General features: G+C 42.4%; 1 protein-coding gene across 1 annotated transcript in view; it reads right to left on the minus strand.

Moving 5' to 3' along the window:
• Positions 1–15,000, minus strand: part of dcc (DCC netrin 1 receptor) — a 254,820-nt gene that overhangs the window by 119,555 nt on the left and 120,265 nt on the right. The window contains exons 4-5 of the mRNA XM_079871545.1: positions 9,911–10,061; positions 7,105–7,241 (exon numbers count right to left, since the gene is read on the minus strand). Coding sequence (XP_079727671.1) covers positions 7,105–7,241; positions 9,911–10,061 — 288 coding nt within the window. The remainder of the gene's footprint in view (positions 1–7,104; positions 7,242–9,910; positions 10,062–15,000) is intronic.

The raw sequence follows: 15,000 nt of genomic DNA on the forward strand, positions 1-15,000 counted from the left end.
GCACACTGTAAATAACAGCGAGTGGCTAGTGCAGACAGTAAATAACACACTCGCTAGTGCATACTGTAAATAACACACTCGCTAGTGCACACTGTAAATAACACACTCGCTAGTGCACACTGTAAATAACAGCAAGTGGCTAGTGCAGACTGTAAATAACACACTCGCTAGTGCACACTGTAAATAACAGCAAGTGGCTAGTGCAGACTGTAAATAACACACCTGCTAGTGCACACTGTAAATAACACACTCGCTAGTGCCCACTGTAAATAACACACTCGCTAGTGCACACTGTAAATAACACACTCGCTAGTGCACACTGTCAATAACACACTCGCTAGTGCACACTGTAAATAACAGCGAGTGGCTAGTGCAGACTGTAAATAACACACTTGCTAGTGCAGACTGTAAATAACACACTCGCTAGTGCACACTGTAAATAACAGCGAGTGGCTAGTGCAGACTGTAAATAACACACTCGCTAGTGCACAATGTAATAACACACTCGCTAGTGCAGACTGTAAATAACACACCTGCTAGTGCACACTGTAAATAACACACTCGCTAGTGCACACTGTAAATAACAGCGAGTGGCTAGTGCAGACTGTAAATAACACACTCGCTAGTGCAGACTGTAAATAACACACCTGCTAGTGCACACTGTAAATAACACACTCGCTAGTGCACACTGTAAATAACACACTCGCTAGTGCACAATGTAAATGACAGAGAGTGGCTAGTGCAGACTGTAAATAACACACTCGCTAGTGCACAATGTAAATGACAGAGAGTGGCTAGTGCAGACTGTAAATAACACACTCGCTAGTGCACAATGTAAATAACACACTCGCTAGTGCAGACTGTAAATAACACACTCGCTAGTGCACAATGTAAATAACACACTCGCTAGTGCAGACTGTAAATAACACACTCAATAGTGCACAATGTAAATAACACACTCGCTAGTGCAGACTGTAAATAACACACTCAATAGTACACACTGTAAATAACACACTCAATAATACACACTGTAAATAACAGCGAGTGGCTAGTGCACACTGTAAATAACACACTCGCTAGTGCACACTGTAAATAACAGAGAGTGGCTAGTGCAGACTGTAAATAACACACTCGCTAGTGCACAATGTAATAACACACTCGCTAGTGCAGACTGTAAATAACACACTCAATAGTACACACTGTAAATAACACACTCGCTAGTGCAGACTGTAAATAACACACTCAATAGTACACACTGTAAATAACACACTCGCTAGTGCAGACTGTAAATAACACTCAATAGTACACACTGTAAATAACACACTCGCTAGTGCACACTGTAAATAACACACTCAATAGTACACACTGTAAATAACACACTCGCTAGTGCACACTGTAAATAACACACTCAATAGTACACACTGTAAATAACACACTCGCTAGTGCAGACTGTAAATAACACACTCAATAGTACACACTGTAAATAACACACTCGCTAGTGCACACTGTAAATAACACACTCAATAATACACACTGTAAATAACAGCGAGTGGCTAGTGCACACTGTAAATAACACACACTCGCTAGAGCACACTGTAAATAACACACACTCACACTGATTTACATACATATAGTCATTAGTTCAGTCATATAAACCTGCACAGAACACACACACACTAAAACACACTCCGCAGATCGACTAGTGTGACTCGATTAGTTTTATCTCTGGCTTGAGTTTATTACACCCTTTGACACACAGAGAGCGGATATGAACTAAACTGAGTTTGACAAGCTGATGCCACTCGTATTTTACACTGATTGCGTTTCCTTCCTTCTTCTCAGTCAAACTCTAACCCTGTGGATCCTCATTATCTCATGCTGAAGCTCTGGACACACACACACACACACACACACACACACACACACACACACACACACACACACACACACACACACACACACACACACACACACACACACACACACACACACACACAGCGGGCCAGTGCTCCTGCTCCACTGACCTGCCAGTTAAACCAGTTGAGACCACACCAGTAATGAGCCACTGGGGTTCAGTTTGGACAGCACAGATTAACACTGGAGGATCAGCTCAGCTCGAGGCCTTCAGAAACGGACAGAAGAGATCCGCGAGCAACACTTTACGAGCCGCAGAGATTATTAAGCCCCAGAGAGACGTCAGAAACACCCGCGGACGACACAAACACTCAAAAATATACAATTTGGTTCAGATGCTGATAAAGTGAGATGAAAATCTGATGCTTGTAATGTAAATCAGTGAGATCAGCAAACACTCATATTCATGCATCGTCTCGTTAAATGTAATCTCTGGAGAGTGAAAAACACTAAAATACAAAAACATATCTCAATATTTGAATCTAAAGTGGATATTACAATGTTGAAGAACCAATTAAAAGTGGCGGAAAGTTTCTGCCCACCAAACTTCTGTTTAATTAAAGGAAAGGCAGGTGTGTGTGAAATAATTGCCATACGCTGTGTTTCCCACGAGCCATCTGTTCAGTCTCTCACACACTGACTTCCCTTCGCTTAACTCCCTGTTTAAGGGCGCTAACTAGTGTCCAACCAAACCCAGTGAGACGAGAGACATCTCGTGCACTATGAAAAATCACTAACACTTAATATTACTGTTCCTTCATAAATTAATAACTAGAACAGGAACAAATGAGTAACACACGATTAACATTCTAATAACTGCTATTAACTTACAAGAAACTCTGACTAACGAATTAGTAAGTAATAGCGCTCAGCTGAATGTGGTAGTCTACTATTAGCTATAATCAATAACTACTATTAACATGAATAATGCATAATGTATAATGTAAGGTAATTGTAACCCATTAGTAATGACTCAAGTGTTACTACATCCTTCTAAAGGAACTACTACTTAGTTGGATCATAAAGTGAAAAGCTTAATAACTACCTAATATTGACTGAAGTCATTGAAAGATTCTTGTAAGTTTTTGAATATTAATTCCTTCTGATGGATTTGGTGACACTTTAGTCATTACTAGTGTGTTCCCATGATCTTCACTTTATAACACTGATCCAAATTATTAGTAGTTCCTTTAGAAAGATGTAGTAACACTTGAGTCATTACTAATGGGTTACCATTACCTTATATTATACATCATGCATTATTAATATTAATTATGAACCTGTTTATAGGAATGATTTTAAAAGTGTTACCGAAAAATCATGTTCTTCCTCATTGTTTCTGTCTCGATTTCCAGCACAAATCTCTAAACATTCTTAAATCAAGATACATTTACTGGAGGAGAAGCAACATGACTGAAGATAACAAAAGCAAAAGGAGTGAGTTAGTGCTTAGAACACGAATAAACGCGTCTCTCATGATGAACACTGCATGTGTGAGACACACGGATCTCAGAAGCTCTTTATAAAGCCTCTGAACACCAGAGAGGCTCCTCAATCTGAACATCAAGACCTGTTTCTCCATCATCCTCTGGAGTCTCACCCCTACTATACTGTCAACTCAAGGCCAAACCACACATTACAGCAACTGTTTTGCTTCTAATATATAAGAAAATAATGGAATTAATGTGACAAAATCCTTCAACTATAAAACAAAATTCTAATTCAGCAGTGGAGCAGCTCTACAGAAGACACTAGTGTCATTATTCTATACAAAGAAACTAGCATTATAAAAGGTTACATTCTTTGTAGCATTCCAGTAGTTTTTACTATCAGTACTTGGCCTTAATCAATGTAACACTATTAAACGTTTTTATCAAAGTAACACTTTTATATTCTTTTATCAATGTAACACTATTAAACGTTTTTATCAAAGTAACACTTTTATATTCTTTTATCAATGTAACACTATTAAACGTTTTTATCAAAGTAACACTTTTATTTGCTTTTATCAATGTAACACTTTTCTACATACTTGTATCAATGTAACATTTTTATAGGCTTTTATCAATGTAACACATTTATATGCTTTTATCAATGTAACAATTATACACGTGTCAATGTAACACTTATACATATATCAATGTAACACTTTTACATGCTTTTATCAATGTAACTTATATACTTTTGTCAATGTAACTTTTATATATACTTGTATCAATGTAACACTTTTAAACAAATTTTTATCAATGTAACACTTATACGTGTATCAATGTAAAACTTATACGTGTATCAATATAACACTTTTATATGCTTTTATCAATGTAACACTTTTTTTAATAGGCTATACATTTCTTAATGTAACTTTTATATATACTTATATCAATGTAACTTTTATATGCTTTTAAAGAATGTGGCCAAATATTTATGTGTCAATCAATCAATCAATCAATCAATCAATCAATCAATCAATCAATCAATCAATCAACACACAGACACAACACAAACACTGAAACCTCCCAGAGCTGATCTGTGAACAGTCAATCAGATCTGAGGATCAGAACTAACTGTTGAATAGAGTTTGTGTTTACCAGCATCCAATCACAATACAGAATCTGAACCATCTGTTTCACAAAATGAATAAAACATCTACAAAAACAAGCAAAGCTGTGAAGTCTGACATAATAACCGCTGAATATAAACAGGGCATTTACATGGATGGGAAAATAACAAGAACAAAAACCTATTTTCAAAGCGCTAACGATCAAATGGAGAATCTCACAAAGGAACATGAAAATCATGGAAATGAGAATCAGATGAAAAAAACAAGAGTTTCTTCACAAAAGGTTTAGGAGTCAAAGTTTCTTCAGAATCATTTTAATCCCACACAAACTCAAAACAACACATGAATATTAACGTGTTCAGATATGGCGTCCACACGGACTAAAGAACTTCATCTGCGATGGAGCACGGCTCAAATGCTCTCTGAACAGATGTTTGCAGCCGCTTATGAACAGATTACTGATGCGGTTTTGCAGAATGGATGAATATAGCATCACTGCACGTCTAGTTGAGTATCTGACAAGATAAAAATATGTCTTTTTAATCACAAGAAGCCCAAAAGCTGATGACTTTTTAAGTCTAGGATAAAATACGTCTTCTGCCAACAGCAGATTCAATCATCTCACTAGAGGAGGCCGTGGCTTCAATTATATCCACACCTCTGGCAATGAAGGATAATCATTTTCCTGGCAAAAAATGCTTTCTTACTCAGTATTTTTGACTTGTTTCCAGTTCAAATATCTAAAAAGTCTTAAATCAAGATGCATTTGTCTTGTTTTCTAGGGAAATAAATCAAAATCAAGTGAGTTGTTGCTAATAAAAAGCTATATTATCTGCCAATGTGGTAAGAATAACATTCTTAATTCAAACAGAAACAAGATTATTTTTCTTTCCCCATTGGCAGATAATTTTGCCTGTTTTACAGTTTTTACCAATTGCTTACACACGTTTTCAAAACTAAGTCTCCTTTTTTCAAAACTCTACACACAATTCTCAAAACTGCACACACAAAATGCAAAATGCCTCACATCTCCTTCAAAATGCAACACTGTATTCAAAATGCCAATTGGGGGGGGGGGGGGGGGGGTCCCGGGGGGTCCCAGGAATCCATTGTTCAAAACAGATCATCTGACCTTTGACCTATTTAGGCCTATACTACAGTAAAGCAGTGATTGGTTAGTGATCAGTTAAGCAATTAGTGTTTGCACATGTGAGGAGTGTGTGTGTGTGACCTGGTGAATAAGTGTAGCATTTTGATTGGTTGTGTTTGGAAAAGGAAAGCAAGTCACTTCCTGATAGATCTTTGTGTTTTAGGTAGAGAATTGTGTGTAGTGTTTTGCAAAAAGTGTTTTATGCAATTGAAAACTGAGTCAAAGGCTGAGAAATAGCTTATGGTTTTGAAGATTTGGCATGTAGTTTTGCACTTTGAGTGAGAGGTTTCAAAAATCGTGTGACATAAAAAGATTTGTGTGTAAGCAGTTGGTAAAAACTGTAAGCAAAAACTCAATTATTTTTGATTTATTTCCACAGAAAACAAGACATAATATCTTATGGCATTTCACTCATCTAGTAAATGCATCTTGATTTAAGAATGTTTAGATATTTGGACTAGAAACAAGACAAAAATACTAAGTAATAAAAGCATTTTTTGCAGTGTTCCTAACGGATCTGAACACTGGCGCCTATAAATAGTATCTGAAGCTGAAGACGGGATTGAGATACGATTGTCCTCTGAGATCATCAGCCAGAGAACGCCAGAAGAATGTTGGCACGATTTTACAGAGTGAATCTGAAGGGCGTTCATGCAAAATGCTTCACTTAAAAAGCCTCTTTAAAGAACCACTGAGAGTCCATCTTCACAAGAGCTCCGGCGCTTCATGTTGAAAGGAAAAACACTACAACTGCACTGCAAAAGTGTTGTATATTCATGAAGGCCACTCAGGTGAACGATTCCTTTAACTTCCTCAGAGTCGACGCATGTACGTGATAAACTCTAAAATGAAATTATTGTGTGTGAAGAAATTCAAGTTTTCAGAGTTTTAGTGTCAGCCCTACATTAAACTACTATATATAATGTTGAATGTAATGTATAATAATGCAATGGGGGAATATTTGTGTGTCCTGATAATGCCACATGTCTGATGTTACCATACATTATTTTAAATATATCTAGTCAGTGAAAGAGATCAAGCATGTTCATCTAAAATAATTCAGTGTTTTCATCTTCAGAATCATGAATATTGTTGTTCTGGCGTCTCTATTGTCCTGTGCTTTGGGTTTCAGCACCAAGTCCAAAAGCCTGTTCATTTACACACACAATGTAAAACCAAATTTAGCATATTAATCAACAGTAATTTTTTGTTAACCTTTTGTCTTGGAGTATCGCAATAATCGATCGCGTATTGTGAGTTCAGTATCGGGATATGTATCGGATCGTGACATGAGGGTATCGTTACACCCCTACACTAAACCAAACGAACTCTGTCCATATATAGAGGAATAATTCCACTAAACATCAAACCAGTGGTTTGTGATGAAGTGAGCTCCAGGTTAGTATGAGTGTCAGTGGTTATAGGGTTTGATCTCATCACAATCTCAGTCGGTGTTTGTGGATAGTGTGAGTGAACTCACCGAGCACGGAGAGCTCGCAGGACGCAGAGATGTTCTGGAGTTTGTTCTGAGCGACGCAGGTGTAGACTCCCGAATCGTCGTCCGTGACGCTGAGGATCAGGAGGTTGCTGCCGCTCAACAGAGAGTATTTCTTCGATCTGAGAGAGAATCAGTCACAGAGACACACCATCAGTCTTTACTTCAACAGCTGAGGTATTCCCAGAAGATATGAGGATTTCCTCGGACACGTCTGAGAGAGAATGAGAACGCAAACGCTACAGCTGAAGCCAGTCACTCGGATTTTCTGCTCTCATTTCAAGATTTAATAAAAGTTTATTAGTATAGAGATCAGCTGCCAAAAGTATCAATCGACCAAAAGTCAATAACATTTTACTATTCAGTTAGAAATTAATACTTTTATTCATCAAGGATGCATTAAAGACAGTAAAGACATTTATAGGGCCCTATTTTAACGATCTGAAACGCAAGTAACTTTGTGGGCGGGTCTCGGGCGCTGTTGCTATTATACCGGCGGGATAAACGACTCTTGCGCCCGACGCAAATCTAAAATGTGTTGGTCTGAAGTCGCTTCATTACTCATAGGTGTGGTTTGGGCGTAACGTGAAATAAACCAATCAGAGCGTCATCTCACATTCCCTTTAAGAGCAGGCGCGCTTGTTCCATGGCGGATTGCTATTATAACGGCGGATTTGCCAGGAGCGGTTCACAGCCGAGGAGACCGACGTTCTCGCCAGGGCCGTAAAACACAGAGAAGTGACATTGGGGATGGAGAAACACACACAGATTAGCTTCGGTTAAACAGGCGTATGATAATCTGGGTAAATGTGTAAGCTAGATTTATGCCTATTTTTCACATCTTCATGGACACAACAATGATTTCCCTCGTGTGGAATATTTTCCCTTGTAATTACGTATGATTTTCTAAAAATGAAAACTGCTGCGTCTGTGTAGATGAGAGAAGCAAAGTGTGTGTGTGTTGTGCTCATGCTACATTGATTATGGCCAAGCATGCGCCCTTAAAATAGCATCTGAATAACATGTGCAACGCGCCACTGACTTTAGACGAGGTTTCTCCTGGTCAGTGGCGGAATTGTTTTCTGAAACTGCAAAATAGCACCAGGGAACGTTTGCGCCGGAACACGCCTCCTCTTTTCCCTGAACCGCCCCCGGGAGCACAAGTTCATGCTCCTCATGATGTGTGTGTGCTCCTCATGATGTGTGTGTGTTTCTCATGATGTGTGTGTGCTCCTCATGATGTGTGTGTGCTCCTCATGATGTGTGTGTGCTCCTCATGATGTGTGTGTGCTCCTCATGATGTGTGTGTGTTTCTCATGATGTGTGTGTGCTCCTCATGATGTGTGTGTGCTCCTCATGATGTGTGTGTGCTCCTCATGATGTGTGTGTGCTCCTCATGATGTGTGTGTGCTCCTCATGATGTGTGTGTGTTTCTCATGATGTGTGTGTGCTCCTCATGATGTGTGTGTGCTCCTCATGATGTGTGTGTGCTCCTCATGATGTGTGTGTGCTCCTCATGATGTGTGTGTGCTCCTCATGATGTGTGTGTGTTTCTCATGATGTGTGTGTGCTCCTCATGATGTGTGTGTGCTCCTCATGATGTGTGTGTGTTTCTCATGATGTGTGTGTGCTCCTCATGATGTGTGTGTGCTCCTCATGATGTGTGTGTGCTCCTCATGATGTGTGTGTGCTCCTCATGATGTGTGTGTGCTCCTCATGATGTGTGTGTGTTTCTCATGATGTGTGTGTGCTCCTCATGATGTGTGTGTGCTCCTCATGATGTGTGTGTGTTCCTCATGATGTGTGTGTGCTCCTCATGATGTGTGTGTGCTCCTCATGATGTGTGTGTGCTCCTCATGATGTGTGTGTGTTCCTCATGATGTGTGTGTGTGGACCTCATGATGTGTGTGTGCTCCTCATGATGTGTGTGTGTTTCTCATGATGTGTGTGTGTTCCTCATGATGTGTGTGTGCTTCTCATGATGTGTGTGTGTTCCTCCTCATGATGTGTGTGTGTTCCTCCTCATGATGTGTGTGTGCTCCTCATGATGTGTGTGTGCTCCTCATGATGTGTGTGTGCTCCTCATGATGTGTGTGTGCTCCTCATGATGTGTGTGTGCTCCTCATGATGTGTGTGTGCTCCTCATGATGTGTGTGTGCTCCTCATGATGTGTGTGTGTTTCTCATGATGTGTGTGTGCTCCTCATGATGTGTGTGTGCTCCTCATGATGTGTGTGTGTTCCTCATGATGTGTGTGTGCTCCTCATGATGTGTGTGTGCTCCTCATGATGTGTGTGTGCTCCTCATGATGTGTGTGTGTTCCTCATGATGTGTGTGTGTGGACCTCATGATGTGTGTGTGCTCCTCATGATGTGTGTGTGTTTCTCATGATGTGTGTGTGTTCCTCATGATGTGTGTGTGCTTCTCATGATGTGTGTGTGTTCCTCCTCATGATGTGTGTGTGTTCCTCCTCATGATGTGTGTGTGCTCCTCATGATGTGTGTGTGCTCCTCATGATGTGTGTGTGCTCCTCATGATGTGTGTGTGCTCCTCATGATGTGTGTGTGTTTCTCATGATGTGTGTGTGCTCCTCATGATGTGTGTGTGCTCCTCATGATGTGTGTGTGCTCCTCATGATGTGTGTGTGCTCCTCATGATGTGTGTGTGCTCCTCATGATGTGTGTGTGCTCCTCATGATGTGTGTGTGTTTCTCATGATGTGTGTGTGCTCCTCATGATGTGTGTGTGCTCCTCATGATGTGTGTGTGCTCCTCATGATGTGTGTGTGCTCACCTGCTCTGGACGAGCTCGGTTCCTCTCATCCAGTGGAAGGACGGGTTTGGAAACCCGGAGGCAGAACATTCCAGAACCGCATCTGTTCCCTGAAGAGCCGAAACCTTCTGAGGTCTCTGGAGGAACACCAGACCTCTCGCCACTCCAGGCTCTGCTCGACACACACACACACACACACACACACACACACACACACACACACACACACACACACACACACACACATACACACACGCGTTAGATTACACACATACATGCATCTGATTGTTTATTCTCGGTCTGGTCAGGAAGCTTCATCTCTGGAGGCGCATATGAATGTATACCGCAAAACATGATGTTCTTCCTCTGTATTTTCGTCAGTACAAACATCTTAATATCTTCAGTCATTTTGCTTCTCCAGTAAATGTATCTTGATTCAAGAATGTTTAGATATTAGTGTTGGAAAACAAGACACTAACACTAACGGTGCATGTCCACTACAGCAGCTAAACTCTAATGGCTAATGTGTTAATAACATAGATTGTGTTTAATCTATGTTTTTTTTAACACACGGACAATATAATCATCGATATATTGACAACATATCAAGAGCCACACGATTACATTTGGAAAAAGTTTTGTTTCTAAATGCCACAAGCAAAGATATCCTGTCAATTTTATAAACTTTTGTAAACCTAGCCAGTAAAATCACAATGAACACAAACACACTGAAATATTTAACATATATATATATATATAACAACTGCAAAGCGTCTCATTTGTAAAATAAAATTATTTGCGCACAAAATCTACCCTGGAAATCCAGAGTTCTCGCGAGAGCACAAGTTGATTTTGCTCAGTGAGTTACTCTGGTGTCGAGTAATGATGCTCATTAAATATGCGCTTGTATCCGAGCTGCACCAATCACAGCGGGTTATCTGATGCAGGCGGGCCGGAGGCGAGATGACGACAGCGCTGTGACGTCGAAGTCATTAGTAAACATTGCAAGATGGCTCTGGATGAACACCAGTTGTTTGAAACGGCTTTGGCCGCTTCAGTGAACGAGTTAGACTTGGCTTTTTCTCTAAAAGAGGAACAGAAGACGGCGCTCGAATCCTTCCTTTGCAAGAAGGGCGTTTTTGCTGTTTTGCCGACCGGATACAGCGAGAGTCTAATCTACCAGTGAGCTCCGCAGGTAGCTGAGCGTATGGAGCTTGTTGTGATTGGTCGTAGTGTTTATCCAATTGCGTGCAGTGAGATTTTCAAATGCATGCTTGGTGCCGCCCCTCGAGCTGCCGAGTTTCATTAGTCGACGCCAGACCATTAATCTTTCAGATTTCGGTCTGGATTTCCAGGCTACACAAAATCTACTCTATTAAAATATTTGTAAACTCTCAAGACAGACGTCACAACCCGAACCTCACAGCGATTGGCTGCCGACCACGTTTTTTTGCTTGATATTTGCATAAAGTCGAGAACCGCCCAACCTTTTGAAACTCTCAGCGCTCTCAATCCCACAATGCACTGCGTGAGCGTGAGCTCTACTTACATAGGAATGAATTAAAAACGCTTGCTCTGCTCCACTCGCTCCGTGCCAGTGGACACACACACACACACACACATTCTCTCTCTCAAACACACTCTCACACACACACACACACACACACACACACACACAGAACTAGAGTCCTTTTGATGCAGTTGTTTCTCGTCTAGTCTCTGCATGTCTGTGACCTCTGAACTCTCAGGATAAATCGAGCACAGTTTTCCTCCTGTACGCCTGCAGGAGCGTTTCCTCCCAGAATTCCCTATTTCAGTCCGTCTGGGCCTTTAGAGACACTTCCCATCAGATCCACCGTTCGGCAGTCAGAAAACATACCAGTCAGTTCTGGCCGAAGGGGATTCACTCTTTCCCATAGTTTTCCAGCTAACACTCCAGGAACAGCTTCAGTCCATCATCACACCTGATCATCACACTCACACACCTAACTAACTATCTCAGCAGGGTTCAGCTGAAACTGACAGCAGAAAACACATTTACCTTCAACGCAAGAAATGGAGTTTGTGCATCAACAAGCGTTTTCATGCATGTGTTTCAAGCCCCCAAAAAAACTTAAATCAGGAGCGACAGCATTTATCCTGATTTCTGGTCTTGTTTAAGAAGAGCATTAGTAGAATATAAAGGAGACTGAAATCATTAGCAGGATGCTGAGGTCACTGACTCAAACTTGACTAATGAGTCATTGATTCTCGTACATTGATCAACGGAAATGTCAGAGCTGCAGAAATCATTTACGGAAAATGACTGATATTTGAGGGTTGATAAGCTTTTGCTACAATTTCATTTGCTATTGTAAGCATTCCATTCACTGGCTGAAACAAAATACACATTAACATGATTTGTTCAAATATAAACTGTAAATATGTAAAAATATAAACTGTAGAAGTTACACACTTCTAGCCAAAATAACCTTGAATTTGGTTACATGTCGCTTTTGCCAAAAATAACTTGCGAGATGTATGATATTCCATCATGCAAGCAAGTAAACAGTGATTACAAGATGTTTGGTTTAATTTCTTCACTCGTTTAATTTCTTTGCTATCTAGTTGTTGACTAGTCTATTATTGGGCCATGGTTAGACATCTATTACACTTTCACTGACAGCTCAAATTTTGCCTTATTTTAGCCTAGTCATCTGTGCTGTGTTTGGACGGCTGGTAGATATATTTTAAATGCAAAATTGCTTGCTGGGTCCAGAGAACACGTCTCCACTGCATTAGAGTCCAGTGGCGGCCCGCTTTACACCACTGCATCCCCCGCTTTACACCACTGCATCCCCCGCTTTACACCACTGCATCCCCCGCTTTACACCACTGCATCCCACGCTTTACACCACTGCATCCCCCGCTTTACACCACTGCATCCCACGCTTTACCCCACTGCATCCCACGCTTTACCCCACTGCATCCCACGCTTTACACCACTGCATCCCCCGCTTTACACCACTGCATCCCACGCTTTACCCCACTGCATCCCACGCTTTACACCACTGCATCCCCGCTTTACCTCACTGCATCCCATGCTTTACTCCACTGCATCCCCCGCTTTACACCACTGCATCCCCCACTTTACACCACTGCATCCCACGCTTTACACCACTGCATCCCACACTTTACTCCACTGCATCCCACGCTTTACACCACTGCATCCCACACTTTACTCCACTGCATCCCACGCTTTACTCCACTGCATCCCACGCTTTACCCCACTGCATCCCACGCTTTACTCCACTGCATCCCACGCTTTACTCCACTGCATCCCACGCTTTACACCACTGCATCCCACGCTTTACCCCACTGCATCCCACGCTTTACTCCACTGCATCCCACGCTTTACTCCACTGCATCCCACACTTTACACCACTGCATCCCACGCTTTACACCACTGCATCCCACACTTTACTCCACTGCATCCCACGCTTTACTCCACTGCATCCCACGCTTTACCCCACTGCATCCCACGCTTTACTCCACTGCATCCCACGCTTTACTCCACTGCATCCCACGCTTTACACCACTGCATCCCACGCTTTACCCCACTGCATCCCACGCTTTACTCCACTGCATCCCACGCTTTACTCCACTGCATCCCACACTTTACACCACTGCATCCCACGCTTTACACCACTGCACCCCACGCTTTACACCACTGCACCCCACGCTTTACTCCACTGCATCCCCCGCTTTACACCACTGCATCCCACTCTTTACACCACTGCACCTCACGCTTTACACCACTGCATCCCACACTTTACTCCACTGCACCCCACGCTTTACTCCACTGCATCCCACGCTTTACACCACTGCACCTCACGCTTTACACCACTGCATCCCACGCTTTACACCACTGCATCCCACGCTTTACACCACTGCATCCCACGCTTTACACCACTGCATCCCACGCTTTATGCCACTGCATCCCATGCTTTACACCACTGCATCCCATGCTTTACACCACTGCATCCCACGCTTTACGCCACTGCATCCCATGCTTTACACCACTGCATCCCACTCTTTACACCACTGCATCCCACGCTTTACACCACTGCATCCCACGCTTTACACTACTGCATCCCACGCTTTACACCACTGCATCCCACTCTTTACACCACGCTTTACACCACTGCATCCCACGCTTTACACTACTGCATCCCACGCTTTACACTACTGCATCCCACGCTTTACACCACTGCATCCCACGATTTACACCACTGCATTCCACTCTTTACACCACTGCATCCCACGCTTTACACTACTGCATCCCACGCTTTACACCACTCCATCCCACTCTTTACACCACGCTTTACACCACTGCATGCCACGCTTTACACCACTGCATCCCATGCTTTACACCACTGCATCCCACTCTTTACACCACGCTTTACACCACTGCATCCCACGCTTTACTTCACTGCATCCCACTCTTTACACCACTGCATCCCACTCTTTACTCCACTGCATCCCACTCTTTACCCCACTGCATCCCACGCTTTATACTACTGCATCCCACGCTTTACACCACTGCATCCCACTCTTTACACCACTGCATCCCACGCTTTACACTACTGCATCCCACGCTTTACTCCACTGTATCCCACCCTTTACTCCACTGTATCCCACACTTTACTCCACTGCACCCCACTCTTTACCCCACTGCATCCCACTCTTTACTCCACTGCATCCCACTCTTTACACCACTGCATCCCACGCTTTATACTACTGCATCCCACGCTTTACACCACTGCATCCCACTCTTTACTCCACTGCATCCCACTCTTTACCCCACTGCACCCCACGCTTTACACCACTGCATCCCACTCTTTACACCACTGCATCCCACGCTTTACACTACTGCATCCCACGCTTTACTCCACTGTATCCCACCCTTTACTCCACTGTATCCCACACTTTACTCCACTGCACCCCACTCTTTACCCCACTGCACCCCACGCTTTACACCACTGCATCCCACTCTTTACACCACTGCATCCCACGCTTTACACTACTGCATCCCACGCTTTACCCCACTGCATCCCACTCTTTACTCCACT

This window comes from Squalius cephalus (genome assembly GCF_949319135.1).
Source record: "Squalius cephalus genome assembly, chromosome: 5".
Lineage (NCBI taxonomy): Eukaryota > Metazoa > Chordata > Actinopteri > Cypriniformes > Leuciscidae > Squalius > Squalius cephalus.